Raw genomic sequence first — 27,346 nt, forward strand, 5'->3', positions numbered from 1 at the left:
TATGTATTCTGGATACAAACCCTTTATCGGATGTTGGATTTGTAGATATTTTCAATCATTCTGTGGGCTGACTTTTCACTTTCTTGATGGTGTCCTTTGATGATGAAACATTTTTAATTTTGATGATGTTTATCAAGTTTATTTCTTTTTGTTGCTTGTGCTTTTGGTGTCATATATAAGAGACCATTGCCTAATCAATGTCATGAAGATTTATGCCTTTGTTTTCTTCTAACAGGTTTATCATTTTAGGCCTTATATTTAGTTAGCTCTTTGATCCATTTTGAGTTAAATTTTGGATGTAGTGTAAGGTGTAGGATCCAACTTTATTCTTTTTGCTTGTGAATATTCCATTGTCCTAGCACTACTTTTTGAAAAGACTGTTCTTCCCCCCATTGAATTGCCTTGGCACACTTGGTGAAAATCAGTTGACCAGCAACATGATAATTTATTTCTGTACTCTTAATTCTATCCCATTTATCTATTTCCACATCCTTTTGCCAGTACCATACTGTCTTGATTAATGTAGCTTTGTAGCAAGTTTTGAAACTGGGAAGTATCAAACATTCAACTTTGTTCTGCTTTTTCAAGACTGTTTTGGTTATTCTGAGCACTGTGAATTTCCATGTGAATTAGGATCAGCATATCAATTTCTGCAAAGAAGTCATCTGAGATTTTAATAAGGATTGTGCTGAATCTCTAGATCAATTTGGGGAGTATTGCAGCTTAAAAATATTAAGTCTTTTGATCCATGAACATGGGGTGTCTTGCCATTTATTTAGTTTTTTTTTAACTTCTGTCAACATTGTTTTGTAGTTTTCAGAGTATATCTTGTACTTCTTTTGTTTAACTTATTCTCAAATATCTATTTCTTTTTGATGCTATCATAAATTGAATTGTTTTCTTAATTTCATTTTTGGTTTGCTCACTGCTACTGTGTAGAAATACAGTTGATTTTTGTATATTGATCTATCTTGTATCCTGCAACCTTGCTGAGCTTATTAGTTCTAGTAGTTTTCTCAGTGGATTTCTTAGGATTTGTTACTGCTATTATTATCACTGTATTAGTTTAACTTACAAAGTAAAAATGTTCTGAGATTGTTCATGTTTCCTAAAAGGCAAAACATTGATTTTATTTGATCTGTGCCTAGATCTAAGTTTTTATGATGATCTTGTGTGCTACTTTATATGTATATATCATCTATCATAGTTTTATATTTTGAAGAGAAACTTTATTCCACCTATAAGCTGTATTAGCATATATTAAAACTATTATCTGTTGAGATTTATACTCTTTTTTAAAATCCATTTAATGCAAAGAAATAGATGAACATTTATATGATTAATTGATTTTAAATGGAGAGTTAAAAGCAATTCAATGGGGAAAATACCAACAAATGTTGCAGTAACAACTAGATGGCCATAAGGAAAAGGATGTGAACCTCAAACACTATCTCACATGAAATAAAAATTTATTTGAGACCAAAACATAAAAGTTAAAACTATAAAACTTCCAGAAGAAAGCATAACTCCTATGATGCAATACCAAAAACACAATCAACCTAATTATAAAGAAAAAAAAAAGTGTTAAAGACGTCACATTTCACAAAGGATGATCTATAAACACCATTAATTTCATCAAAGAAAGTGCTCAATATTTTGTCATCCAGGATACGTGAATTAAAATCACAAAGAAATGAGATTTATAGTCTTACTGTAAAATTTAGAGTAGTTTAGAAAAGAAAAAAAATTATCTGTATCATTTTCTCTGAAAGAAAAAAGTGGCCAGAGATGGCAATGGGTCACAGGTTCATAATAGTTTTATCTCTTATTTTGCTTTATTTCTGATTCCCCAGAAAATTTCTAGGAACAATTTGGAGTTCATGAATCATGTCCTATTCCCCTCAATGGCAGTGCACTATCCAAATAAGTATCATCCCTTGTGTTTGGGGCAGCATAAAGAAAGTATATGCAGGCTTTGCTTTTAGAATTCTGTTACCTTTGATTCTTCTGTGGTCACTTTGTTCACTTCATCAGGTGACTACTGCAGATAAGTACAAATTTCGTTTGAACTGCCAGAGCTGCTGCTATTGCATCAGATCCCTGCTTCTGTAGCTTTTACAGCTCTGTCCTGCTAGGAGATCTGAAGGACTCTCAGGGAAGGTGCTAACAAGTACATGAGTGGGGTCTGTGGACCTCACTCTGGAAGTGTTATCTCAGTGCTGTCCCCTACCTCCATCCCCACTACAGTCTCTGTGTTGTCTTTAGGGTCCTACACAAAGGCTTCTTTTCTTGTGGGTTTTAGTTCTTCATTATGCAAAAAACACAAAGTTACCAATGAGTAACTTGTTTCTGAAAGAAACTTGGAATTAACATGCATCTGAAGTTACTGAGAGTCAATTCACTGGACAATGTTTAGTAGCAAATACAACAAAAACAGCATACAATCTGAAACCCATACATGGAGCATGGCCAAATGAACTGCATCTCTAAAACGAAATAATATGCAGCCACTTTTTTTTATATAAGGTAGGAAGTTCTCCTTTACAAATTGCTGGTATATGCTTACAGTAAATTTTTAGAAATATATACAGAAAACTATTAACTACAGTTTACTTTTGGAGAGTAGGAAGTGAGGTAAAGTCAAAGGAAGGTGTTAATTTTCATTTTATACTTTTCTGTTCATTTAAATTTTCTAACTATTTTCTTGTGTTATTATTTGTTCACTTGTTTTTTAATTATTTCAAACACATATAAAAGTAGAGATGATAGTATAATGAACCCCTATGGGTCCCTCTTACAGCTTCAATAATTATCAACTCTTGGCCAGTCTTGTTTCTTCTGTACCACCCTACTGAAGGGTAGCAGACTATGCCACCCCAAAATGTCTCTTTAGCATAAGAATTATTTTGAGCTGATTATTTTGATAATCAGCAGATACAGGAGAAGTTCTGAAAACAAGAGTAGAGTTACTCTTTTTAAGGGAAATTTACTTTTATGAAGGAAATCTCTATTTGTAAGGGTGTCTCCCTCTCAGTACCAGAAAGAGAAGAATGACTAAATCACAAGAGAATCTTATCAGCAGAGAAGGCACCGACTTAAATCTGCCTACCAATCTTACCCTTGCTTTTCCTGGTAACTTCCCATAACTGGCTACCCCCTTCCCCACTCCTCTTCATTCTTTTGTCTTTAGTTGAAGATGGTATCAGTATTTAAGGTTGTGGTTTAAGTCATCTCATAGAGTTAATGGTTTTCCCCGAGTATATCCCATATATACATGAGTTATACATGTTAATAAACTTCTGTTTGGTTTTCTCTTATTAACCTGTCTTTCTTTGTTGTTTTTTAACATCTTTATTGGAGTATAATTGCTTTACAATGGTGTGTTAGTTTCCGCTGTATAACAAAGTGAATCAGCTATACATATACATATATCCCCATATCTCCTCCCTCATGCAGTCTCCTTCCCACCCTCCCTATCCCACCTCTCTAGGTGGTCACAAGGCACTGAGCTGATCTCCCTGTGCTATGTAGCTGCTCTCCACTAGCTATTGGTCTTACATTTGGTAGCGTACATATGTCCATTGCCACTCTCTCGCTTCGTCCCAGTTTACCCTTTCCCCGGCTCATGTCCTCAAGTCAATTCTCTGTGTCTGCGTCTTTATTCCTGTCCTGCCCCTAGGGTCTTCAGAACCTTTTTTTTTTTTTTTTTTTAGATTCCATATATATGTGTGAGCATACGGTATTGGTTTTTCTCTTTCTGACTTACTTCACTCTGTATGACAGTCTCTAGGTCCATCCACCTCACTACAAATAACTCAATTTCGTTTCTTTTTACGGCTGAGTAATATGCCATTGTATATATGTGCCACATCTTCTTTATCCATTCATCTGTCGATGGACACTTAGGTTGCTTCCATGTCCTGGCTGTTGTAAATAGAGCTGGAATGAACATTGTGGTACATGACTCTTTTTGAAGTATGGTTTTCTCAGGGTACATGCCCAGTAATGGGATTGCTGGGTCATATGGTAGTTCTATTTTTAGTTTCTTAAGGAACGACCATACTGTTCTCCACAGTGGCTGTATCAATTTACATTCCCACCAACAGTGCAAGAGGGTTCCCTTTTCTCCACACCCTCTCCAGCATTTATTGTTTGTAGATTTTTTGATGATGGCCATTCTGACTGGTGTGAGGTGATACCTCATTGTAGTTTTGATGTGCATTTCTCTGATGACTCGTGATGTTCAGCATCCTTTCATGTGTTTGTTGGCAATCTGTGTATCTTCTTTGGAGAAATGTCTATGTAGGTCTTCTCCCCATTTTTGGATTGGGTTGTTTGTTTTTTTGATATTGAGCTGCATGAGCTGCTTGTATATTTTGGAGATTAATCCTTTGTCAGTTGCTTCATTAGCAAATACTTTCTCCCATTCTGAGAGTTGTCTTTTTGTCTTGTTTATGGTTTCCTTTGCTGTGCAAAAGCTTTTAAGTTTCATAGGTCCCATTTGTTTATTTTTGTTTTTATTTCCACTTCTCTAGGAGGTGGGTCAAAAAGGATCTTGCTGTGCTTTATGCCATAGAGTGTCCTGCCTATGTTTTCCTCTCAGAGTTTTATAGTATCAGGCCTTACATTTAGGTCTTTAATCCATTTTGAGTTTATTTTTGTGTATGGTGATAGGGAGTGTTCTAATTTCATTCTTTTACATGTAGCTGTCCAGTTTTCCCAGCACCACTTATTGAAGAGGCTATCTTTTCTGAATTATATATTCTTGCCTCTTTTATCAAAAATAAGGTGACAATATGTGCGTAGGTTTATCTGTGGGCTTTCTATCCTGTTCCATTGATCTATATTTCTGTCTTTGTGCCAGTGTGACAGTACCATACTGTCTTGATTACTGTAGCTTTGTAGTATAGTCTGAAGTCTGGGAGCCCGATTCCTCCAGCTCCATTTTGCTTTCTCAACATTGCTTTGGTTATTTGGGGTCTTTTGTGTTTCCACACAAATTGTGAAAGATTTTGTTCTAGTTCTGTGAAAAATGCCATTGGTAATAGGGATTGCTTTGAATCTGTACAGTGCTTTGGGTTTTATAGTCATTTTCACAATTGATTCTTCCAATCCAAGAACATGGTATATCTCTCCATCTGTTTGTATCATCTTTAATTTATTTCATCAGTGTCTTATAGTTTTTTGCATAGAGGTCTTTTGCCTCCTTAGGAAGGTTTATTCCTAGGTATTTTATTCTTTTTGTTGCAGTGGTAAATGGGAGTGTTTCCTTAATTTCTCTTTCAAATTTTTCATCCTTAGTGTATAAGAATGCAAGAGATTTCTGTGCATTAATTTTGTATCCAGCTACTTTACCAAATCCATTGATTAGCTCTAGAAGTTCCTGGTAGCATCTTTAGGATTCTCTATATATAGTGTCATATCATGTGCAAACAGTGACAGTTTTACTTCTTCTTTTCCGATTTGAATTCCGTTTATTTCTTTTTCTTCTCTGATTGCTGTGGCTAAAACTTCCAAAACTATGTTGAATAATAGTGGTGAGAGTGGGCAGCCTTGTCTCATTCATGATCTTAGTGGAAATGGTTTCACTTTTTCACCATTGAGAATGATGTTGGCTGTGGGTTTGTCATATATGGCCTTTATTATGTTGAGGTATGTTCCCTCTATTACTACTTTCTGGAGGGTTTTTTATCATAAATCAGTATTGAATTTTGTTGAAAGCTTTTTCTGCATCTATTGAGATGTTCATATGGTTTTTCTCCTTCAGTTTGTTAATATGGTGTATCACATTGATTGATTTGTGTATATTGAAGAATCTTTGCATTCCTGGGTTAAACCCCACTTGATCATGGTGTATGATCCTTTTAATGTGCTGTTGGATTCTGTTTGCTAGTATTTTGTTAAGGATATTTGCATCCCTTTTCATCAGTGATATTGGACTGTAGTTTTCTTTCTATGTGACATCTTTGTCTGGTTTTGGTATCAGGGTGATGGTGGCCTCGAGAATGAGTTTGGGAGTATTCCTCGCTCTGCTAAATTATGAAAGAGTTTCAGAATGATAAGTGTTAGCTCTTCTCTAAATGTTTGATAGAATTTCCCTGTGAAGTCATATGGTCCTGGGCTTTTGTTTTTTGGAAGGTATTTAATCACAGTTTCAATTTCAGTGCTTGTGATTGGTCTGCTTATATTTTCTGTTTTTTCCTGGTTCAATCTTGGAGGGCTGTGCTTTTCTAAGAATTTGTCCATTTCTTCCAGGTTGTCCATTTTATTGGCATATAGTTGCTTGTAGTAATCTCTCATGATCCTTTGTATTTCTGCAGTGTCACTTGTTACTTCCCCTTTTTCATTTCTACTTCTGTTGATTTGAGTCTTCTCCCTTTTTTGCTTGATGAGCAATGGTTTGATAATGGTTTATCAATTTTGTTTATCTTCTCAAAGAACCAGCTTTTAGATTTATTGATCTTTGCTACTGTTTCCTTCATTTCTTTTTCATTTATTTCTGATCTGATCTTTATGATTTTGATTTCTTTATGATTTCTCTCCTTCTGCTAACTTCGGGGGTTTTTTTGTTGTTCTTCTTCTTTCTCTAATTGCTTTAGGTGTAAGGTTAGTTTGTTTATTTGAGATATTTCTTGTTTCTTGAGGTAGGATTTTATTGCTATAAACTTCCCTCTTAGAACTGCTTTTGCTGCATCACATAGGCTTTGGATCATCGTGTTTTCATTGTCATTTCCAGATATTTTTTGATTTCCTCTTGATTTCTTCAGTGATCTCTTGGTTATTTAGTAGTGTATTGTTTAGCCTCCATGTGTTTGTATTTTTTACAGATTTTTTTCCTGTAATTGGTATCTAGTCTCATAGCATTGTGGTCAGAAAAGATACTTGATACGATTTCAGTTTTCTTAAATCTACCAAGGCTTGATTTTTGACCCAAAATATGATCTATCCTGAAGAATGTTACATGAGCACTTGAGAAGAAAGTGTATTCTGTTGTTTTTGGATGGAATGTCCTATAAATATCAATTACGTCCATCTTGTTTAATGTATCATTTAAAGCTTGTGTTTCCTTATTTATTTTCTTTTTGGATGATCTGTCCATTGGTGAAAGTGGGGTGTTAAAGTCCCCTACTATGATTGTGTTACTGTCGATTTCCCATTTTATGGCTGTTAGCATTTGCCTTATGTGTTGAGGTGCTCCTATGTTGTGTGCATAAATATTTACAATTGTTATATCTTCTTGGATTGATCCCTTGATCATTATGTAGTGTCCTTCTTTGTCTTTTGTAATGGTCTTTATTTTAAAGTCTATTAAGTCTGATATGAGAATTGCTACTCCAGCTTTCTTCTGATTTCTATTTGCATGGAATATCTTTTTCCATCCCCTTACTTTCAGTCTGTATGTGTCCCTAGGTCTGAAGTGGGTCTCTTTTAGACAGCATATATACGGGTCTTGTTTTTGTATCCATTCAGCAAGTCTGTGTCTTTTTGTTGGACCATTTAATCCATTTACATTTAGCGTAGTTATCGATATGTATGTTCTTATTACCCTTTTCTTAATCGTTTTGGGTTTGTTATTGTAAGTCTTTTCCTTCTCTTGTGTTTCTTGCCTAGAGAAGTTCCTTTAACATTTGTTGTAATGCTGGTTTGGTGGTGCTGAGTTCTCTTAGCTTTTGCTCGTCTGTAAAGGTTTTAATTTCTCCGTTGAATCTGAATGAGATCCTTGCTGGGTAGAGTAATCTTGGTTGTAGGTTTTTCCCTTTCATCACTTTAAATATGTCACTTCCTTCCACTCCCTGCCACTCCCTTGTGGCTTGCAATGTTGCTGCTGAAAGATCAGCTGTTAACCTTATGGGGATTCCCTTGTATGTTATTTGTTGTTTTTCCCTTGCTGCTTTTAAATGTTTTTCTTTGTGTTTAATTTTTGATAGTTTGATTAATATGTGTCTTGTTGTGTTTCTCCTTGGATTTATCCTGTATGGGACTCTCTGGGCTTCCTGGACTTGACTATTCCTTACCCATATTAGGGATTTTTTCAACTATAATCTCTTCAAATATTTTTTTAGTCCTTTCTTTTTCTCTTCTTCTTCTGGGACCCCTGTAACTCCAATTTTGGTGTATTTAATGTTGTCCCAGAGGTCTCTGAGAGTGTCCTCAAGTCTTTTCATTCTTTTTTCTTTATCCTGCTCTGTGGTAGTTATTTCCACTATTTTGTCTTCCAGGTCACTTATCCATTCTTCTGCCTCAGTTTTTCTGCTACTGATTCCTTCTAGAGAATTCTTAATTTCATTTATTGTGTTGTTCATCATTGTTTGTTTGCTCTTTAGTTCTTCTAGGTCCTTGTTAAACGTTTCTTGTATTTTCTCCATTCTCATTCCAAGATTTTGGATCATCTTTACTATCATTATTCTGAATTCTTTTTCAGGTAGACTGCCTATTCCCTCTTCATTTGTTTGGTCTGATGGGTTTTTAGCTTGCTCCTTCAACTGCTGTGTGTTTCTCTGTCTTCTCATTTTGCTTAACTTACTGTGTTTGGGGTCTCCTTTTCTCAGGCTGCAGGTTCGTAGTTCCCATTGTTTTTGGTGTCTGCTCCCAGTGGGTAAGATTGGTTCAGTGGGTTGTATAGGCCTCCTGGTGGCAGGGACTGGTGCCGTGTTTTGGTGGATGAGGCTGGATCTTTTCTTTCTGCTGGGCAGCATTGCATCCGGTGCTGTGTTTTGAGGTGTCTGTGACCTTATTATGATTTGAGGCAGCCTCTCTGCTAATGGGTGGGGTTGTGTTCCTGTCTTGCTAGTTTTTTGGCATAGGGTGTCCAGCACCGTAGCTTGCTGGTTGTTGAGTGGAGCTGAGTCATAGCATTAGGATGGAGATCTCTGGCAGGGCTTTCGCCGTTTGATATTACATGGGGCCGGGTGGTCTCTGGTGGAACAATGTCCTGAACTTGGCTCTCCCACCTTAGAGGCTCAGGCCTGACACCCGGCCAGAGCACCAAGTCCCTGTCAGCCACACGTCCAGGTATGCAGGGAGTTTCTTGCCTTGGGAAGAAACTCCTTTGGAAGTCTGAGGTCTTCTGCCAGTGTTCAGTAGGTGTTCTGTTGGAGTTGTTCCACATGTAGATGTAATTTTGATGTATTTGTGGGGAGGAAGGTGATCTCCATGTCTTACTCCTCTGCCATCTTGAAGGCGCCTCTAACCTGTCTTTTATTTCAGTGGTCTTAGTGAAGAACTCAAAAGGGTAGAGGGGGAATTACTTTTCCTTCCCTATACTATGCTCCCCAATCTGGATTATTTTGAAGCAAATCCCAAACATCCTATTATTTCATTTTTTAATATTCTCAGAATATATCTCTAAAAGATAAGGTTTTGTTTTAAAATATACATCACAATACGATTAACATACCCAAACATGAGGAATAATTCTTTCATATTGTGAAATATCACAGTTTTCAAATTTCCCTGATTTTCATATTTTCTGTCTATCTCTCTTTTTGTCTCTTACAGTGTCTTCAAATCAAGATTCAAATAAGATCATGCTTTGCACTTTATGGAAATGTTTAAATTCCTTTAGCTTAAAATTTCCCCTCTATATTTCCCCTGTACGTTGTTTGTTAATGAAAGCAAGTTGTTTGTTATACAGAATTCTCACAATATTGATTTTGCTGGTTGCACCTTTGTTGTCATTTTATTATTTTGTTTTGTTTTCAAATGTGTGAGATATACATATATATATATACACACACACAGAACTTGACGAAATTTAATGTTTTCATATTAATTCAGTAGTGTGACATATATATGTCAGTATAAAAACATTTAGAAGCAGTAACAAAGAATAACACATTTTTATTTTTGCCATCAAAAAGCAGGGAACCTTATTTACAAAACAAACAAACTCACAGAGAACAAACTTATAGTTACCAAAGGGGAAGGGGGAGAGGGATAAATTAGGAGTTTAGGATTAGTAGATACATATTACTATATATAAAATGGATAAACAACAAGGTCATACTGTATAGCACAGGGAACTGTCTTCAGTATCTTATAATAAACTGTAATGGAAAAGAATCTGAAAAAGAATGCATACGTGTTTATACACACACACACACACACACACACACACATATAAAATCTGAATCACTTTGTTGTATACCAGAAACTAACACAACATTATAAATCAAGTATACTTAAGTTAAAAAAAAAAAAAAAGCAGGGGACCTTTGGGCAGCCGTCTCCACTAAAACCAACAGCTCCTTTGAAGTCCCCGTAGCTGCTGCTACCAGTTATAGTACTCATGTTAGTGACTATGTTTGGAGAGAGTAATACACTTATTTATTCTATAAATATCCATTGGGCACTCTCTTCAAGGGGCTAGGGATACAGAGATAAACAAAACAACATGTCTCAGCTCTTGAGGAGCTTATACACGAGTGGGAAAGAGAAGGCAGAAAAGAAGCCATGATAAACAGGCTTGTCCACCTCACCTGTACTTCCTAGTGTGGGTGCCCAGTGCTTATCCTCCTGATTCAGTACACATCTTCTCTTATAAGGTTCCAGAGAACATTGGTTCTCTTTCCTCACCATACATATCTTGTTCTCAGAGCTGGACTCCTAAAGTCTTGCTTCTTCATTTCTGGATCAACTGTGTCATAGGGCCTATTTCTTATTTATTGATAATACTGAAGTAATTATTTAGATAGCTAACCAGATGGGCTTGAGCTTTGCAGGTTTTCGAGGTCTTCACCGTTCCCTATTGTATACAGCCAGCCTGCTCCTGTCATTTACCTTACCCTGCTGGCCCTTGAAGGCATTTGAGGCTGCAGCATCCTCCCCGCCACATGCCCTTTTATGTTTTGGATATATTTTAAATGAAAATAATTGTTAATAAATACACCATCTACAAGAAAGTATGAATTAGCTATCACCATTTAATAAAAGCAGAACTTGAACATTGTTTCTGAAACATTTTGGAATTTGGGTTCATCTGAATTGCCTGTGATTGTATGTTTGTCCTTTTTTCCCTCTCTCACCCTTGTATGGTATATCTGAAGTCCAAAGAAGCTAACCAACTTTCTTTGGGTTCTTTGCATGCTTTGGTGAGTTCTGAGCGTTCAGTCATGGTACAAGAAAAGTTCGTTCCGAAGCTACAAACCTCTTTGGATTCCTGAGGCTTCTTTCTGGAACTGGAAGTGGAAACTGAGTGACTGCCCCACATGTTCCCTAACAAACAAAATAAAATCAATTTGAAAAATACAGGCTTATTCAGAGGAGACAAGGAGGTATGTTTCAAGATTAAACCCTTCCAGTCTAGAAGAGAATTCATTTCTTGCCATCCAGAGGTTTTTTTCAGGATGAAGTTTTATCTGATTTGCTCTGCTTTGTTATTGAGGCATGCCTCACTTAGATTTCAACACAGGTGAAAATTAAGGAGTGATTTTTTTCCCCCTTCCAACATTTTTGTTATTTTGTGCCTCTTTGTTTATTGATAAAAATCTTATCTTTCAAAGGAATGTTGAGAGTAAGCCACTGAATTCTTCTACATGAAGAAGCCACGGGGGTTCTCCATCTTTGTCTCTGCAAATAAACACATAAAAGACCATTCATTTAATCTAAGTGCTGTCCTAATGGCTTAATGCTATCATGTTTGGAAGTATGTGTATAAAACAGCTGGAGTGTTCTTGAGTAGATTATTAGCTGGAATTTGATTAATCGACAAATCTGTTTGGAGTAAGAAGTAATTTGACATAAAGCAAATGACAGTTGTGCCCCACAGGGAAATGGTCTTTTAAATTGCCACTTATATTTGGTCCTCACTAACGGGCATTACTGATAAATATTGCATTTTGAGATCTCTCTGATATCTTTGAAGGAAATGTTTACTAAACAGTGTTGTGACAGCCACACATGATTCTCTTTTTTCCTAACTTTTTTCTTTACATATATATATACACACACACACATATGTGTGTGTGTGTGTGTGTGTGTGTGTGTGTATATATATATATATATTCCAGTGTTTGTTATGGCATGAAATGCCTTGAATGTCATATGTACTCAGAACAAAAAAAAAGCATAATATAAAGTGACAAACTGTGAGGTAGAAATTAATTATTTTGAAGAAAACACGTACTCAGCCTCATAAATCCTGCAAATATGTTTCTTCTGAAACATCTTCTGAAGATATAAATTACCTGTTCACCAGGCATCTCAGATATTTCACGCTGTCATCAGGAAAGTCATAGAAATAAATGGGAAAATACTATGGGCATAATGTATTATGCATGATAAATAGGGAGGATACATGAGGAAGTGAGAATTGGCGAGTAGAAATTGAGTTGAATAGGAGAAATTGTTATGGAATTCTCACGTACTCCTAACCAACCAAATTATTAAAGGGGAATTTGACAAAGTGAACTTTGGATTCCACAGTGTTAAACAAATCAAACTTGTCTTTGTAAGGCCAGTACTATAAGCATTATGAACTATTGCCAAATTCGTCATGTGGTGGGAAAGGTGAGCCAGGATTCTGAATTTGGACTCTTAAGTCTTGTGTGGGATTATACAGAGAGAGGAGGTTTCAAACCTTTCAGAGAAAGAGCAACAGAAGCAGTGTTTTGGAACATCAGTGATGATAAGCCATCTGAATTTGTCGGGGAAGAGGAAATATACTGAAAGAGGAAATATACTGAAATTATATTGACAATGGCAAAATATTCTTTCAAGGAAATGTTATGTTTGAGTATGTTTTTGGTGATATGTTAGAATTTTTTTTGTCAGAAGTAACACATCTCTAAAACCAAAGCTTAAGTCAGTGGGAAAGTCTGATTCATGTTACGAACATTCACTTTACATACTTTTTAACGTCATGTTTTAAATGAGGTCAGGTTCAAGTTTAGTCCCAGGCAAAGTTATGAAGTAAGAAATGGGTACTCTCCTTCATTACTAGTGATAGTATAAAGTCTATTTATAGATGGCAATTTAGCTACAGTTTTCAAAATCCGTAAAAGTTTTATAACTTTTGAGCCAGCAATTCCACACCTAAAACTTTATTCTAAGGCAACAATCAGGAGGGTGTAAAAATTAACTGGAGTATGAGGCTATTCACCATAGTGTACTTTATAAAAGTGAAAAAGTAGAAGGAATCTAAATGCCCACAATAGTGAGCTTGTTAAATAAATTACATCTATATGACACAGTAGCATTCATGTACTTAAAAATTACGGTGTTGAGTAGTAGTTGGTGATTTAGGAAAATGTTCATGATGTTTTTATTAGTGAAAATGTAGGGTACAAAAACTATGCAAAGTATGAATTGAGAGAGTTATTTTTAGCTTTTTAAATGGTTAATGTTTCTTATGTTTTTTAACTTTAAAATCCATTTTTGGATCATTCTCTCCTCCAGTGCCTTGACCCATCCTGTTTTATGTCTACTCTCTCTAGGATAATCGCAAAGCTCTCAAGCTTATTTTGCTTCCCCTATCAAAATTGACTTCTTTTATATACTATTCTCCAAAGCTGGGCTAAGTGAAAAGAACTAATCCAGAAGCTAATTTATGAGACGATATTAATGGAAAATAATAAATTAAAATGTAACAACTTTTTCTACATTTTAGTCTTTATTCAACAAATATTTATTATACTTTTCCATGCTCTTGGCCCTGCAGAGGAGCTGTGAACAAAACAAATCAAAAACCCACTTAATCCCTTTAGGCAAGAAGATGTGATTAGTGTGGGGATCTTGTGACACTGGCAGGCCCAAGGAACAGTGGAGTCTTTTGGTGCACTTAAAACCCATCATTTTGCGTTGAGTCTTAACTTTGAGTATGTGGTAGGCTGTGCTTTTCATAATATCATTGCATTAACCTTTCTGTTTATGCTTCCCAAGGGGGAAATAGGTCTCCATGGTTTAGGGGGAAAAAAAGTTTTTGAGTACTATAGTGTCCAGCTCGGTGTTACAGTGTTAGAGCATTACGACATTCAGCCAATACCCCTACTCTGAAGCAAGTAAGATACAACCAGGCCTAGAGAATGATCCTTCATTTGTGCCTGCTCTGTATTCTCAGTTGTCATTGCATCTGTAACACAACATTGCACTTGTTATTGTGTCTTTGTTCCCCATACTGAAGGGTATGTCCCTTGAAAGCTTTTATTCATCATCACATCCTTAGCACCCAGCATAGGGTCCAGTTAGGTGTCTTCCTGGCAATCCATAAAATGCCCGGTGGTGTGGCACAGAGTATACAAATGAACTAATTTGAAGAAAGGCAAATTTGAAGAAAGATGCTAATGCTTACTGAGTGTCAGACACCATACTTAGCACTTTTTTAGGCATTATATAATTTAGTAATTGTAAGAACTTGTGAGATCCATATCATTTTTTTTAACAGATAGTGAAACTGAGACTTACAGAAACTAAGTACTTCGTTCAAGGTCAAATAGCTAGTAGGACCAGATGAGAGGATGGGACCATGCTTCAAACTCTTGTTGGTTCTGACTCCAGGGTCTATGCTTTTAGCTCCAATACCCTACACCCTTCCAAGGAAAGGCCTTTCTGTGCAGTGATATTTACTCATCATTTGTGCCAGGCATCTCCCATTGTAATGGCTGGCCAAAGCCATTTGGCTTCATCTTCTCATGAGAAATAATATACATTTGCCAGGAAAGTTTACCTACAAGTTGCAAATTCAGGATACAGCTTAATTCTAATGTTCCACCTTGATTTCCATTTATGAGGCAAAATTTTCTATTTTGATATGGTTTAATGACTCTTCTCCCTCTTTACATTTTATAGTCAGATGGAACAGAAGTTTGAGGTTGCCTTTCCACATTCAGTCTTTGGCTTCCTGTTTTATAGGGCTGTTAAGCTAGTAGCTATGAGCCAGTTAGATATATTTATCCAGGGCTTACTGTATGTCCTGCATTCTCCTAGGGCTATGCGGGCTGTTGGATAATTACAGTCCTTAATATCCTTCTTGACTGACCTTTTATAATGTTGCAACGGCAGTGTCAGTACCACAGAATGAACACCTGAATCATCTATAGATTACTTTATGAGGGTCTTATCTTTTCAATTGTAATTATGTCTTAAATTTCTTTGGATTTCCCACAATACCAAGCACAAGGCTTGAGCACCTAGTAATGATTCTGGGGAGAACAGTGCCGAATATGTTATCAGGGGAGCTAGCTTCTGGTCTGGCTCTGCTGCTGTTTAGCAGCAAGATTTGGAGGTTTCTAGCTGAGTCTTGATGGGCCTCACTTTTCACAATTCAAAAATTAGAGGGTTGGTCTAGATTGCGAGGTCTTTTCTGATTTAAATTTAGGATTCAGAGGTCTCCATAATTCTTTATGATTATCTGATAGATTGATTCACTGTGGTGGAATAAACAGGAACAGAAAAGTTGTAAATTTACCTGCATTTACAAAGATGATAAGTTCAGATTTGAATATGTGACATTCAAGAAACAATAGGATGTACCTAAATCTAGATATCCTTTAAGAATGGAAATACTACAGACTTGGATTTGAAGCTGGTGGTTGAGGTGCTGTCATTCTCACTGACCTCTTTTGATAGTGTGGGTTAGAATCATAGACTTGAAGTAAAAGTTGCTTATTCGTAACAATCACATAATCACAGATTTTTAGATCTGAAAGAGACACACAAATGATGTAAGCCTGTCCTATTTTTTTTTTACATACAAGATTGGAGAAATGGAATTTACCCAGGGTTACACACGAGCTGCAGATCCAATCTGCAGACCAGAGTTCCCTATCTCCAAGTTCCCAGTTCATCCTTCACTGTGCTCGTTATGTTTCCTTTTAGACTGCTTTTTAACATTTGTAGTATTCTTTTGTGAGCAGTAAATTCACTAATCATTGTATATACACATACACACCCAATATTATTTATAAAGTTTAGTTCAGCTTTCTGGGAAGGAACAGCAATAAAATAGCATCATCGCTCTATCCAAATTTTAACCTCTATAATTAAATGGTTTTATATAGAAACCACTGAATTGTGCAGTTACAAGGGTATGGTTTTGTGACATCTGTTGAAAGTTAAGTTATGATGTACAGTCCTAAATGGGTTTTTTGGTATCCTTGTGAGGTAATCGCTCTGCATCCCTACCCAGACCCTATTAGGTCTGAGGTATATGAACACTAGGCTGATCACATTGTGATTTTCTGTAGAATTATAATATCAAAATATGCGTTTGTGGTGGTCTCCATTTTGTTCTAACAAAGAACTGGATACCAATGACAAAGGTCAAATGGAGATCTGGCATCCATTTCACAACTTGCAAGACATAGCCTTGAGAGTATGTAATACATATAACTCCTTGCCAGAAAACTGAAAGGAAATGATTGCATTTGAGTACAATGCATTCTACAACAATAGTTTAGTGTGCATGAAATTTAAAACTGCTGGCTTTCCAAATATGATTTTTAAAAAGTAGACTTAGTTTATTTATTTTTAAAAAACCTTATGCCCACTGTGTTATGCTTCATGGGATATTCTTAAAAGCTGAGGTTTAAGACCAAAGAAATAGAAAATCCTAATGGCAATAGTTGCAAGATATTGAATTCTCTAGTAAAGTACTCTAGTTTAATGTGTTTATTGAGTTCTCCTGAATGTTTTATTTTCATAAGTATTTCATGTATTATATTTTTGTACCATACTGGTGCCTTTTTTTCCTACCTATCATGATCTCATAGTGCCCTGGCAGCATTAGTATCAAATCATAAAGTCTACAGTGGTGTCTCTGTTTTACACATGCACAAATGAGTTGGAGTTTTATGTCAGTGATGAACACATCTACCTACTTCACCTAGGATCTAGCACAGGACCTGGCATGTAGCAGGTATTTAGTTAATTGGGGGGTTTTTTGTTTGTTTTTAGTTTGGGGTTTTTTTGTTTTTTGTTTTAGTGAATGAATGAGTGGCAAGCAGCACTAAATAGCTAACTAGTTAGTTAAACTAACTAAAAAATTAGATAGATTAATACACTTATTCATTTATATATTTAAATTTATATATTTATATTTCAGGGGAGTATCCAAAGCCTCTAGAAAGAAGATTTGATGTTTTTTGAGAGAAGCCTTTGATAGTAATCCAATATACTCAGTTAACAGGAGGGTCAAATATAGCTCAGTGTTTCACTCACCTTTCCTGATGCCCATCTAGAAAACAGGCCTGTCGTAGTAGAAAAGAGTTGATGATGGAAATCTTTCTTTATAAAGTTGCTTCCGCCAAAGGGACGGGGGAAACACTTTGTTCTTTACTAAGGACTTAGTCCAAGGTATGGTCAAGGCAACAACCCTTGAAGCTGGGTCCCTGCTGACTTTCCTGCAAAGACCCTTCTGCCCCCTGAGCCACTATTCTATCTAGTCACACCTGCTTAGGACAGGAACAAGAAATTAATTCTGCCTGTGACTCCTTCCTTCCTATGTCGCTCTTGAGAAGCTACCATTTGAAGTCCTGCTTTATGAAACCAGAATTAACAGTGCTAACCTACTTGGCCAAGATATTATGAAAAGTAATTTCAAGCTTTAAAAAAATACATAGTTGAAGTCATTTTTAGACAGAGTTGCCATACCAATATTTGTTTCCCACTTCAGTGGTTTCAAGGCCAGAAATGCAGTAATATATATGGTTCGTATACATGGTTTGTTTTAGTGTTCTAAAAAAGAAAGCATGGTTTCAAAAAAAGGAAACTCTTTTTTTTTTTTTTCCTTCACAGCCTTTTCCCCCATTGAAACTGAAAAAGGAAAAAAATTATGCAAGCTTTTTTGAAAGTACAGACAAAATTGGCATTTCACTTATGGGAAAATTTTGCAAAATTGCACTGACTAAAAGTGATTTTTGTTTTGGCTTTCCTGTGAAGCCATCCAGAAAGGCCAAAAATTACTGGCATTGCTTTTGTATAAAACCTTTCACATAGACGCCACTTGTAATTCAGCCAAGTACATAATTCAGGTCATCAGTGACACACACATCCACACATTGGAGCTGGTCAGTGAACAGAAGGTTGTCATGAAATGTCGCTATAATTATTTTATGGACAGACCAAACTGCACAGATTACAGCGAAGGAAACTTTGCATTAACACGCTTGGGAACAGGGTTTCCTGAGCTGTTCCCTGCCCCCACCCTCCTGCAGTGGGAAAGCCAATTGTTTACTGATTACGACAGCGACATCACTTGGCAAACATTTTGGCCTAAACTCAATGTGTGACATCAGTCTCCTTTAGGGTTTTCCACATAAAATGAATTCTCCGAAGAAAACACAGAAATTGAGCCTTAATTTGAAATCCATTATTACACCCTCTAAGGTCTCATTAACTATCTCAATCATGTATTTCTTAATTTTTATTTTCTTTCCAAGTAGATATTATCTAACACTAAAAATACAATCACTAAACTTTCACAGTATTTTTCAGAGTTTCAATCAGATAGTCCTTTAGTTATATTTACTCAAACCACGTTTATGGGGGTTATGATATTCTTTCTTTCTTTCTTTGTACTGAGGGTCACTGATTCGGGAGTGGCTTACATCACTTTGTTTGAGGAAGGAAGTAAACATTATTCTTTGACTCCTTAGAATAAATTAGTCTTGCTTTTGTGAAGGGTGGCTGCATGTTTGAGAGGAAGTACTCTCACTAAAGTTAGGTTTGTGTTCTGTCATTTCTTGTCAGAGAATGAGACACATGAATGGTATTTTACTCTCTTGTGTAAGCACCTCCTCTGTATATATTTATCTGAAATTATTAGTTTCCCCCACCTCTTTGTTAGATGGTGTTCATTTAGTATTTTTATGCACATGGCCTTAAAGCAAGTGGAAGTCAGTTATGCCTCATGAGGCCCACAGTCTCCCTGCTACAAGCAGGGGGGCCAGGAAGGGCCAGTGCACCAGCAGTGCCAAGATATGGGAATTGTGATGTACAGATGGAGCCGGAGAATTGTCTGTGCATCATGTGAGTCAAGAAGAGCCTTAGCATTCTCACACCCAAAGAGTTCCATCTGGAAGCTGTTCCTGGGCAAACAGAAATAGCTGAATATTCCCATATCTTCTGGAGTGGCTAAACAGGGATTGAGAATCACTTCAGTCATTTTTTCCTATTTTTTGGTAATGGTTTGTTTACTTTCATTATTCTTCAAGACAAAAAACCTTTGCATCCTATATGGGGAAAAAATGTGATCTTTTAAATTCTCCCTCTTAAACTACTTTGATACATGTAGAAATACCGTTCTTAATATACTGATTCCTTAGTGTACAATTTACATTCGTCCCACTATTTTCCTTTTCCTCTAGCCCGTGGCCTTTGTTCCTAGTGCTCTTTTGTTCTCATTTCTCAGTGTTGTTCCCCTTTGCTCTCTTGATTTAAATAATCTTCACCATCTGCCCACCAGCTTTACAGTGTTACTTCTGGATAGCCCTCCTCAGCCTTCCTTCAGAAGATAGTAGAGAGACAATGGTGAACATTAGAACTATACCACCAACAGCCTTTCACATTTCCACCCTAAATCTGTATCCTTTTGCCTTCTCCATTAACGTGGTTAAGCCCCCGGGGCAGGGACCTCCAGTACCTCTTTGTTCTATGGCAGGCAGCACTCTGACGATGGTCAATAAATGTTCATAATAATGAGAGATGAAAGGAAGTGTCCGTGTTCAACAAGTTAGTGCCAAATAAGTTTTGGAGGCCAAATGAGGCCACAGGTGCCAAATCACAAGGGTTCGAAATAATATTTAATATGACATTGTCTCATTGAATAACAAATCCTATAGTGTAAGGTCTGAGCCAGATCTTCCCTTGGTGCCAGACTTCTTTTGCTCCTTTAATCTGCCCTGAAGATATTTCAGGTTCATGAGAGGCAAGGTAACAAGACCCCCTCTCTATGTAATGAGTAGAAAACAAACCCCTGATGAATGTAGAAAAAGAAACTGGATGTGAGAGCCATTGAATCTCTAGTGCTCTGACGACTACCATGAAGTGCACTGAAAAGAAATGAAAGTTTGCCATTAGCGTAGCTATTATGTAACTTTGATTACCTAGTTAAAATATGAATTGTAAGTAGTCAAATAAAACAGTTGAGGCTACTAGTATTTTAGAAAAGGGAACTCACAGTAATTTTTTTTTCTGTATTTTTCTGTGATTGTTAGAATCTAGCATCATTAGCTCTGTAACTCATAAGAGAAGTATACATGGAATAACAAAAGTGACATGAAGGTCCAGTAAAAATTTGACATTACTGAGATTGGTTATTTTCTATCTTTGCAGTATTAATAGAGAGGAGTCATTGTTCTTTCAATTTAATATGGATGTTCATACTTTCTAAGGTAATTCAGAACAGAGGGTCAAAGTTGAGCAAAATAACCTGCTTTCCATACGGTTATAAAATGTTTACCAACCATTTTCTCCCTTTTTGTAGCCAAGCTTCTCTAAATACTAGTTCATATTTTAAGCTTCTATGTTCTCATTTCTTATTTATTCTTCAAAGTATTGCAATTTGGCTTCTGCCTTCACTGTTTTATTGAAAGGGCTCATTAAGTTCTTCAGTATCTTCCTTGTTGCCATCTTGGGACATTTGGTCATCCTTTTCTGTATTATCTGGTGCTGTTTGCTCACTCTTTCTTGAAAGTCTTCCCTTGCTTGGTTCCTTGCTTTCTCTTCTAGTTGTTCTAATCCTCCACCATTCTTCATTCCTTCTCAGCTTCCTTTCTTGACCCATTTTTCTGGAGGAAAACCCTAATTTGATGGGATGTTGTGTTGTTTTCTAGAGTTCCCATCTCAAAATTCTCTCCCCTCACCACACCAGCACCCATAACTTCAGCTATCACTGGCTACAAATACACATCACCAGCCCAGCCTTTTCCAGACCTATATTTCTAACGGTGGGTTGTCTGTTTAGACACATCCTTCTCCCCACTGAACATTGGAATACACCAGGTACTTCATGCTCAACTTGTCTAAAACAGGACCCCCTCCATCTTTTGAACTATCTCCCCAACCAGAAATCCTGCAACAACAAAAAGCTGTACCCCATTCCTGCTTTCTGTACCTTGGTGAAGAACTAGGAGTATAACTTCCTGTTTTCCTTGCTCTGCTCTCTAGTCACATTAGTCACTAATTCATATTGACTATACGTCATAAATAATTCTTATTATGCCCCATCCTCCCTAACCCTATAGCCATTGGAACACATACCTGCCCCTGTCTTTCTTCCGTCTTTCCTTAATGGTTCCTTAAGAAAGCATCCCTGATAACTCATTCTCCTTCTCATAATTTGTCATTTGCTCCTTCTCGCCAACAGTATAAAATCCAGCTGCTCGTGTCTAGCGTTTCCTTTTCTCACACCCTGTGCTGTAGCCATGTGGAAAGCTTTAGTTCCCTCAGTACCCATACTCTTCTCTTACCTCTATGCTGTGGCACTTATTCCTGCCCCTGCCTTGTATGTGGTCTCCATTCTTGTTTGCACAGGGACTAGACCCATTACCTCCTCTCTGCAGCTTTCACAGGGCACTCCCTTGAAGAATCAGTTGCCCAGCACTTATGTTTCCACAGTCCTGTCACACCCGGTTATTCTTGCATTGTATTGATATTGTTTTTAAACATATCCTTTTCCTCACTCTTGGCCATGAGATTTTTAAGACCAGAGGTTGTCATATTTACCTTGTATCCCTGTATCCCTTGGTATAATGCCCAGCGCATAGTGAGAGGTTAGTAAGAATTTGCAGAATAGGTCACTGTCTTGTCCAAAGTAGCCTTACCTTTCACGTTCCTGTTCTAGCAAGCTTATGAATTCATCACTCTTCTCCATGTATTCTTTATGTTTTCTCTTTTCTTCCTCCAACTCTAATATGGTTTGCCTGTGAGATTTTTCTACCATTAAAAGCTGTTCCAGGATTCGTCTGTGAGATTCTTTATGTTTTTCCACGACTTTGTCCAACTACAAAAGAAAATACATTAATAGTCTAAGTACAAATCATTCATAATACTGCCATCTCTCCCTCTTTTAGAAATATCCAAGTTTTAACAAATTAATTCAACAGTGGGTTTATGATTTCCTTGTTTAGTTTTTTATCATTACTCTTGTTAATTGATACTTTTTGATGTTTCAACACAAATGTAACTTTCTTACTGTCTTTTTTTTTTTTGGCCGCACCACGTGGCTTGTGGGATCTTAGTTCTCATGTCATCATTTTTTTTTTTTAACCAGAAAGAAACATTTGTTCCTCTGTAAATATCTGAACAATTTCTCCATACCCCCTTTTTGCTACTTCCTTTTCTCTCCAGGGAAACCATATCAGAGAAATGATGGAAAGTAAAGGAATCCTTGTACAGTGTTTGATTCTGCCACTTCCCTAGCTGCCCAGCCCTCCCTAAAGTACTCTGCTCACGTACATCTCTTGGATCCATGGTCTGTTTTTCAGTGCATTATTCATAAAGGTGTTTGTGTATTTTTTTCAAATTCTTGTTAATCAATTCTGTGTTGGTATAGACCTGGTGTAAACACCAAGTCCTTTCTGGTTTCTGTGGCCTACTTATATCTCTATTATAAAACAATTACCCCGTGTCTTGTTTACTTTTGTCTCCTCTGCTAGACTGTGAACTCCCTGAAAGCAGGGCCTACATTCTATTTTTCTTAAATTCTTAACATCTAATAGAGTGCTTTGCTTATAGTAGGTGCCCAGTATATGCTTACAGATTGAAAACAAAATAAGCAAGCAAGGAATCAAGAAAGAAAAGAGGGAAGTAGACTGATTAAAACAAAAGCTTCAGGATCTTTGACCAGTGATAAATTAAAATCCATTTAAGAACATGGTTTTGAAAGCATGTGACTGTCTAGATTAGTTAAATACTAAACTATAACTGATAATATTGGTTGATTTTGCCCTTTGCCTTTATTGTAAAAGACTGAAAATTTGTGACCCTGAATTTGAAGCCAGTTTAAATCATACATCCTTAAAAAGCACATACTTAACTAGGAATCCAAAGCACAAAAATGGCCAAATGATTTCAGAAAAAGAAGGGAATAAAGGTGTCCCAGCATACAGAACCCAACTGACCTCTAAACGCTTAGGCTGGTTGTCTAGTTTTCTAATATGGGTTTATAATTGTGCCTTAACACACACAAAATACTTCATTATGTCATATAGGTGATGATTTTTAATTAATGTGACCAATCCTTTTGTGGAAGCTGAAATTGCTAAGTTGTATTGCTTGCTGGCAGAGTCACTTTTAACTAATGACCATCCTCTGAGAGGGAGGTTGTAGTGTTAATTGTCCTGGGTCTCAAGCAACAACAGTTCTCTGAAAACTTCCAGTTGCCCAAACACTAGACTGCATTATATGGGAAATTCAAATCAACTGCTTTTAGAATTTGAGAGTGAAATAGTAATAGAATCAGCCTTAATTTAGGGAGCTTGACGTTTGACTTAGAGAAACATTCAATTTATCACAAGATCGGCCCTAGAATTAATAAATAAATAATTATAATAGGTATTTAGTAAAGCATAAATGAATGACTAAGGGAGGCTTCATAAAGGAAACTTCCTCAGATAGCTTCTTGTAGTTGTATGGACATGAATATTAAACTTAGTTTAGCCCAAAAAGAGAAGGTTTAGTTAATCTACTATTGCTTTCCATTGTGTTTTTCCTCCTTATTTTGTTTGTTTGCTTGTTTGTTTGTTTGTAGGGAAAAGGAAGGAAGGTTGGAAAGAATCATTGCCCGTTGTTACATAATCTCCTAAGGGCTCTCCCTTCCTTCAGCCTCACCCCCATCCAGCCTGTCCTGATCAGTGACAGCACAATCTTCCACCAGTGGGATTACTCCACTCTCCTATTCAGAGCTGAAAGGTTTCTCACCATCTGGCCTCCTGACACTTCCACCCCATTCTCATTCCATACCTTCCCGTTTTTCTCACCCAGCCTTTAGCCACACCAGACTTCAGGTAGTTCTTAGAACACACCGTGGTGCTTCAAGACTGCTTTTTTCAGTGCCGGGACATATAAACCTTTTTCCCCTTCCACCCAAAACTTTTCCTGTTCTTCCTTTATGGCTTTCTCTGGTCACTCCTGAGTAGAATTATTTGTTTCTTCATATCAGTGAAATGTCTAATTCTCTGGGTTTTCCTTCTCTCACCTTCCATGACTCTTGAAGAATGGCCTATATTTACTGCATGCTGTTTGGTGCTAAGGACCTCATGTTTGTCAACAGCAGAAATTGGAAAGGTGTCAAATAGGGACCTTGCAGAGGGAAAGTTCCCAAAGAAAGTGTAAGTGATTCTAGATATGTTTTAGCTTATGCTTGAAGTTTTATTCTGTGCCTTCGTTTCTCCATACCCAAAATGCCTCTTAGAAAATATGCCAGTTGTTCTTAATTCAGTCTCTTCTTCATTCCTACAGATCAAATGATGGACCTGAGCTTGTCTGAACTCATTTCATTTTCCACCAATTGTGTGTGTGTGCTTGGCCAAGCCACTTAACCATTGTGTACTTCAGGTTTTTCGATTATAAATGTAGTGGTTGGCCTTGATTTCTAAGATCAATTGTATTGCCACAGTTTTCTCAAGGCCACAACTATTTATTAAGCGTCTATTATGCTATATGCATTTAGTACTATGATAGTTGCCATGGGAGAATTTTAAAGTCTCAATGCTTATACTCTTACTAGGCAGATAAGATATACACACTAAACAATTAGGAGCAGTATAAGGTGGTGTATCATTAAGCACTAAGGGACTATCAAAGAACCACTGCCCCTTTTTGATCTAGCCCCACTTGTGGATTGAATGAAGCCTGGGGAAGAAAACAGGAAGACTCAGTCACTTTAGGGAGTGTCAGGGGAAGAAAGATTAAAAAGATAACTCATTAATGTTTACTGTGCAATAACAAGCTTACCATTTTAGCCTCCCTGATGTCATATCCTACCCGCAACCGCTAATACAATCCAACTCCTTGCCTAGGATGAAGGAAGTCCAATGTGTTCCAATAGGTTGGATTCTCCCGTGGTCAAAAAGAGTGAAGGACAGAGAGATCGTCAGTCTTTTTGCTTTTGGTTGCTTAATATATGTTTAGGAAAGAATAATGACCTTTGTTTTAATAGCTCCTGAGTCACAGACCACCCTAATTTGGGGCTTTGTCTTCTTTCTGAGCTATGGCTTTGGTTCTCTTTGTTCTTTTTTGTTGGGTATTTGAAGATTGTCTTTTTCTTTGATTACCCTGAATATACTAGTAGAGATAAAGCTGGTTCAGACAGTAGAGAAATTATTTGGCTGTTTTAGTAGATCAAAGGTAACCAAATATGCTATTCATAAAATGCTCCATCTTCTTCCCTGTCTTTACTGAAACCTGGTTTTCCTGGATAATGCTAGCATCCTAAAATAGAGACTGCCCATTCTCACACTGCCTCAGTATCTCAGATACTGGAAATGGGGGCATGATTCTTGTCTCAGCATGACCCCTACCGGACTCTTCTGAAAGCCCTTCCTTGTTTTGCTGTCACCCTGAATGGTGATAGTCCTGTGTCATTCTTATTCGGTCATCTACTGAGCTTCAGATCACTCTCACAATATACCTCTCAACTGTCCATCTTGGTAGCATTCTGGGTGTGCCAGCTCACCCAGCCATGCTCAGAAGTGAAAAACCAGAGGCTATACTGCAAAATGAATATGTCTTTTGGTTCCTAGCACTGGAAGATTGTGGATTACAGAAGAGAAAGATTGAAAATATGTGGAGCCAGAAGCTAGTCTGAGGAAATTTCCCTTTTTAGTTCCTGGCTTCAGGATTTCTCTAGCTGCATGTAAAGCTCATCCATGCACTTAAGAGTATGCTAGATATTTTATCTAATGTTTTTATGTATTTTTTAGTGATATGATTTCATGATATGTCATCCACAATGTTTCTGGAAATGGAATTTCTTTATGTTCTACTTGAGTAACCCCTACTCATTCTCTGGAACTTGGCTTTCCTGATTCTTCTATCTCAATTCGATCCCCCATTATACTCCCTCATAGTGCTTTGTGGTTTTCACCACAAAAATTAACATAGTGTGTATTATATACTTATTGTGTGATCACTTGTTGTCTGTCACTCTTAAAAGAGACATTAAGCACCCTGAAGACAGGAAGCACAACTATTTTTATACAATGAAAATTATGAAATGAAATTTAAAAGCTGAACTATATAGTTGCTTAAAATAAGTATCAATACTTTAAGAATTGCCCTAAGGTAATGCTAATAAGGTATGTAGATTCTTTTATTATAGTACCTTGATAAATCCAAACTGTTGTTATATTTTTCTTGATATCTTTTTTGGAAGAACTAAGAATATGTTAGGCCATTAACTCAAGTATCTTTTTTAAGGTAACTTTTAGTATAGAAGCCTAGGTTGGAAAGGAATAGGAGGTTAAAACTGTTCTGGACTCTGAGTTTTTCCGTCCCTCTCTCCCCATCCACATCCTTTGTTCTAGCTTACAGGCCTCCACCTTAAGTCAGTGTTCCTAACATATGACATAGCTGAGAACAGTTTGTTTTTCTAAGGTATTTTGCCTTATGACTAGATAAATCCCCTTTAGTTTACCCTAGACATGGTTGAGATTTTTCACATTTTTTTAAAAGAACACTATGAGGAAAATAAAAGGAGGAAGATGGAGGAAAACAAAATAATAAATTTTTAGCGTGCACATCCTTACCCTGATGTAATTAGGGTGCCCCCCAGTATGGTCTTAGTGGGAACACCCCACTTTATTTCTTTTCTTCAGCCCTATCTAGGGACTCCTAGTCAGAATTTCCCTTTATTGTTTATTTTCTGGATATCCCCCCTCACCCATTACTTCTAGATAGAGGAAAAGGGTAGGCAACTGGGTTGTTGGGTAGATAGAATTATAGGGGCTTCAAGGAACTGGGAGAGACTGGTAGCTGAGGAGAGAAATCTATCAGGCGGAAGTAGGCAAGAGAAGAAAACGGACAAATCATGGAGATGGGAATGTAAGAAGTGTGTGTGTGTGTGTCTGTGTAGGGGTATCTGTTGGTTGAGTAATCAAGGAAGGTTGGATTCATAAAGCAGGGCCAAATTATGGGTAACTTTCAGGGACACTTTGCAGAGTTAGGATTGCAAGCATTTGCAGAGAGGGTGTTTCCAGTTTTGCCTGTGTACAATAGAATTATTTACTTACAAAAGTAGCTAAAACTTTTCCTACTGATTTCAGGATAAGTTTGGAATTATTCTGTTTCATTTTACTCTGAAGTGTTGAGGGGTTGTGCCATTTGTGGAGTTTTGTGAGTATATGTTCAGTGATAATTAACTTGCATTTGCACTTATACTGGTTGGGGAATTTGTGCTTAATGCTGTTTC

The 27,346-nt window shown here is 36.9% G+C and overlaps 2 protein-coding genes across 3 annotated transcripts in view; one reads left to right on the top strand and one right to left on the bottom strand.

Moving 5' to 3' along the window:
- The window catches only part of CMSS1 (cms1 ribosomal small subunit homolog), a 382,976-nt gene that overhangs the window by 100,056 nt on the left and 255,574 nt on the right, over positions 1–27,346 (top strand). The window lies entirely within an intron of this gene.
- LOC115855628 (filamin A-interacting protein 1-like) overlaps positions 1–27,346 on the bottom strand; it is a 163,044-nt gene that overhangs the window by 89,269 nt on the left and 46,429 nt on the right. Inside the window, exon 4 of the mRNA XM_030861023.2 lies at positions 21,759–21,937. Coding sequence (XP_030716883.2) covers positions 21,759–21,937 — 179 coding nt within the window. The remainder of the gene's footprint in view (positions 1–21,758; positions 21,938–27,346) is intronic.

The sequence above is a fragment of the Globicephala melas genome, chromosome 4 (assembly GCF_963455315.2).
Source record: "Globicephala melas chromosome 4, mGloMel1.2, whole genome shotgun sequence".
NCBI classification, from domain to species: domain Eukaryota; kingdom Metazoa; phylum Chordata; class Mammalia; order Artiodactyla; family Delphinidae; genus Globicephala; species Globicephala melas.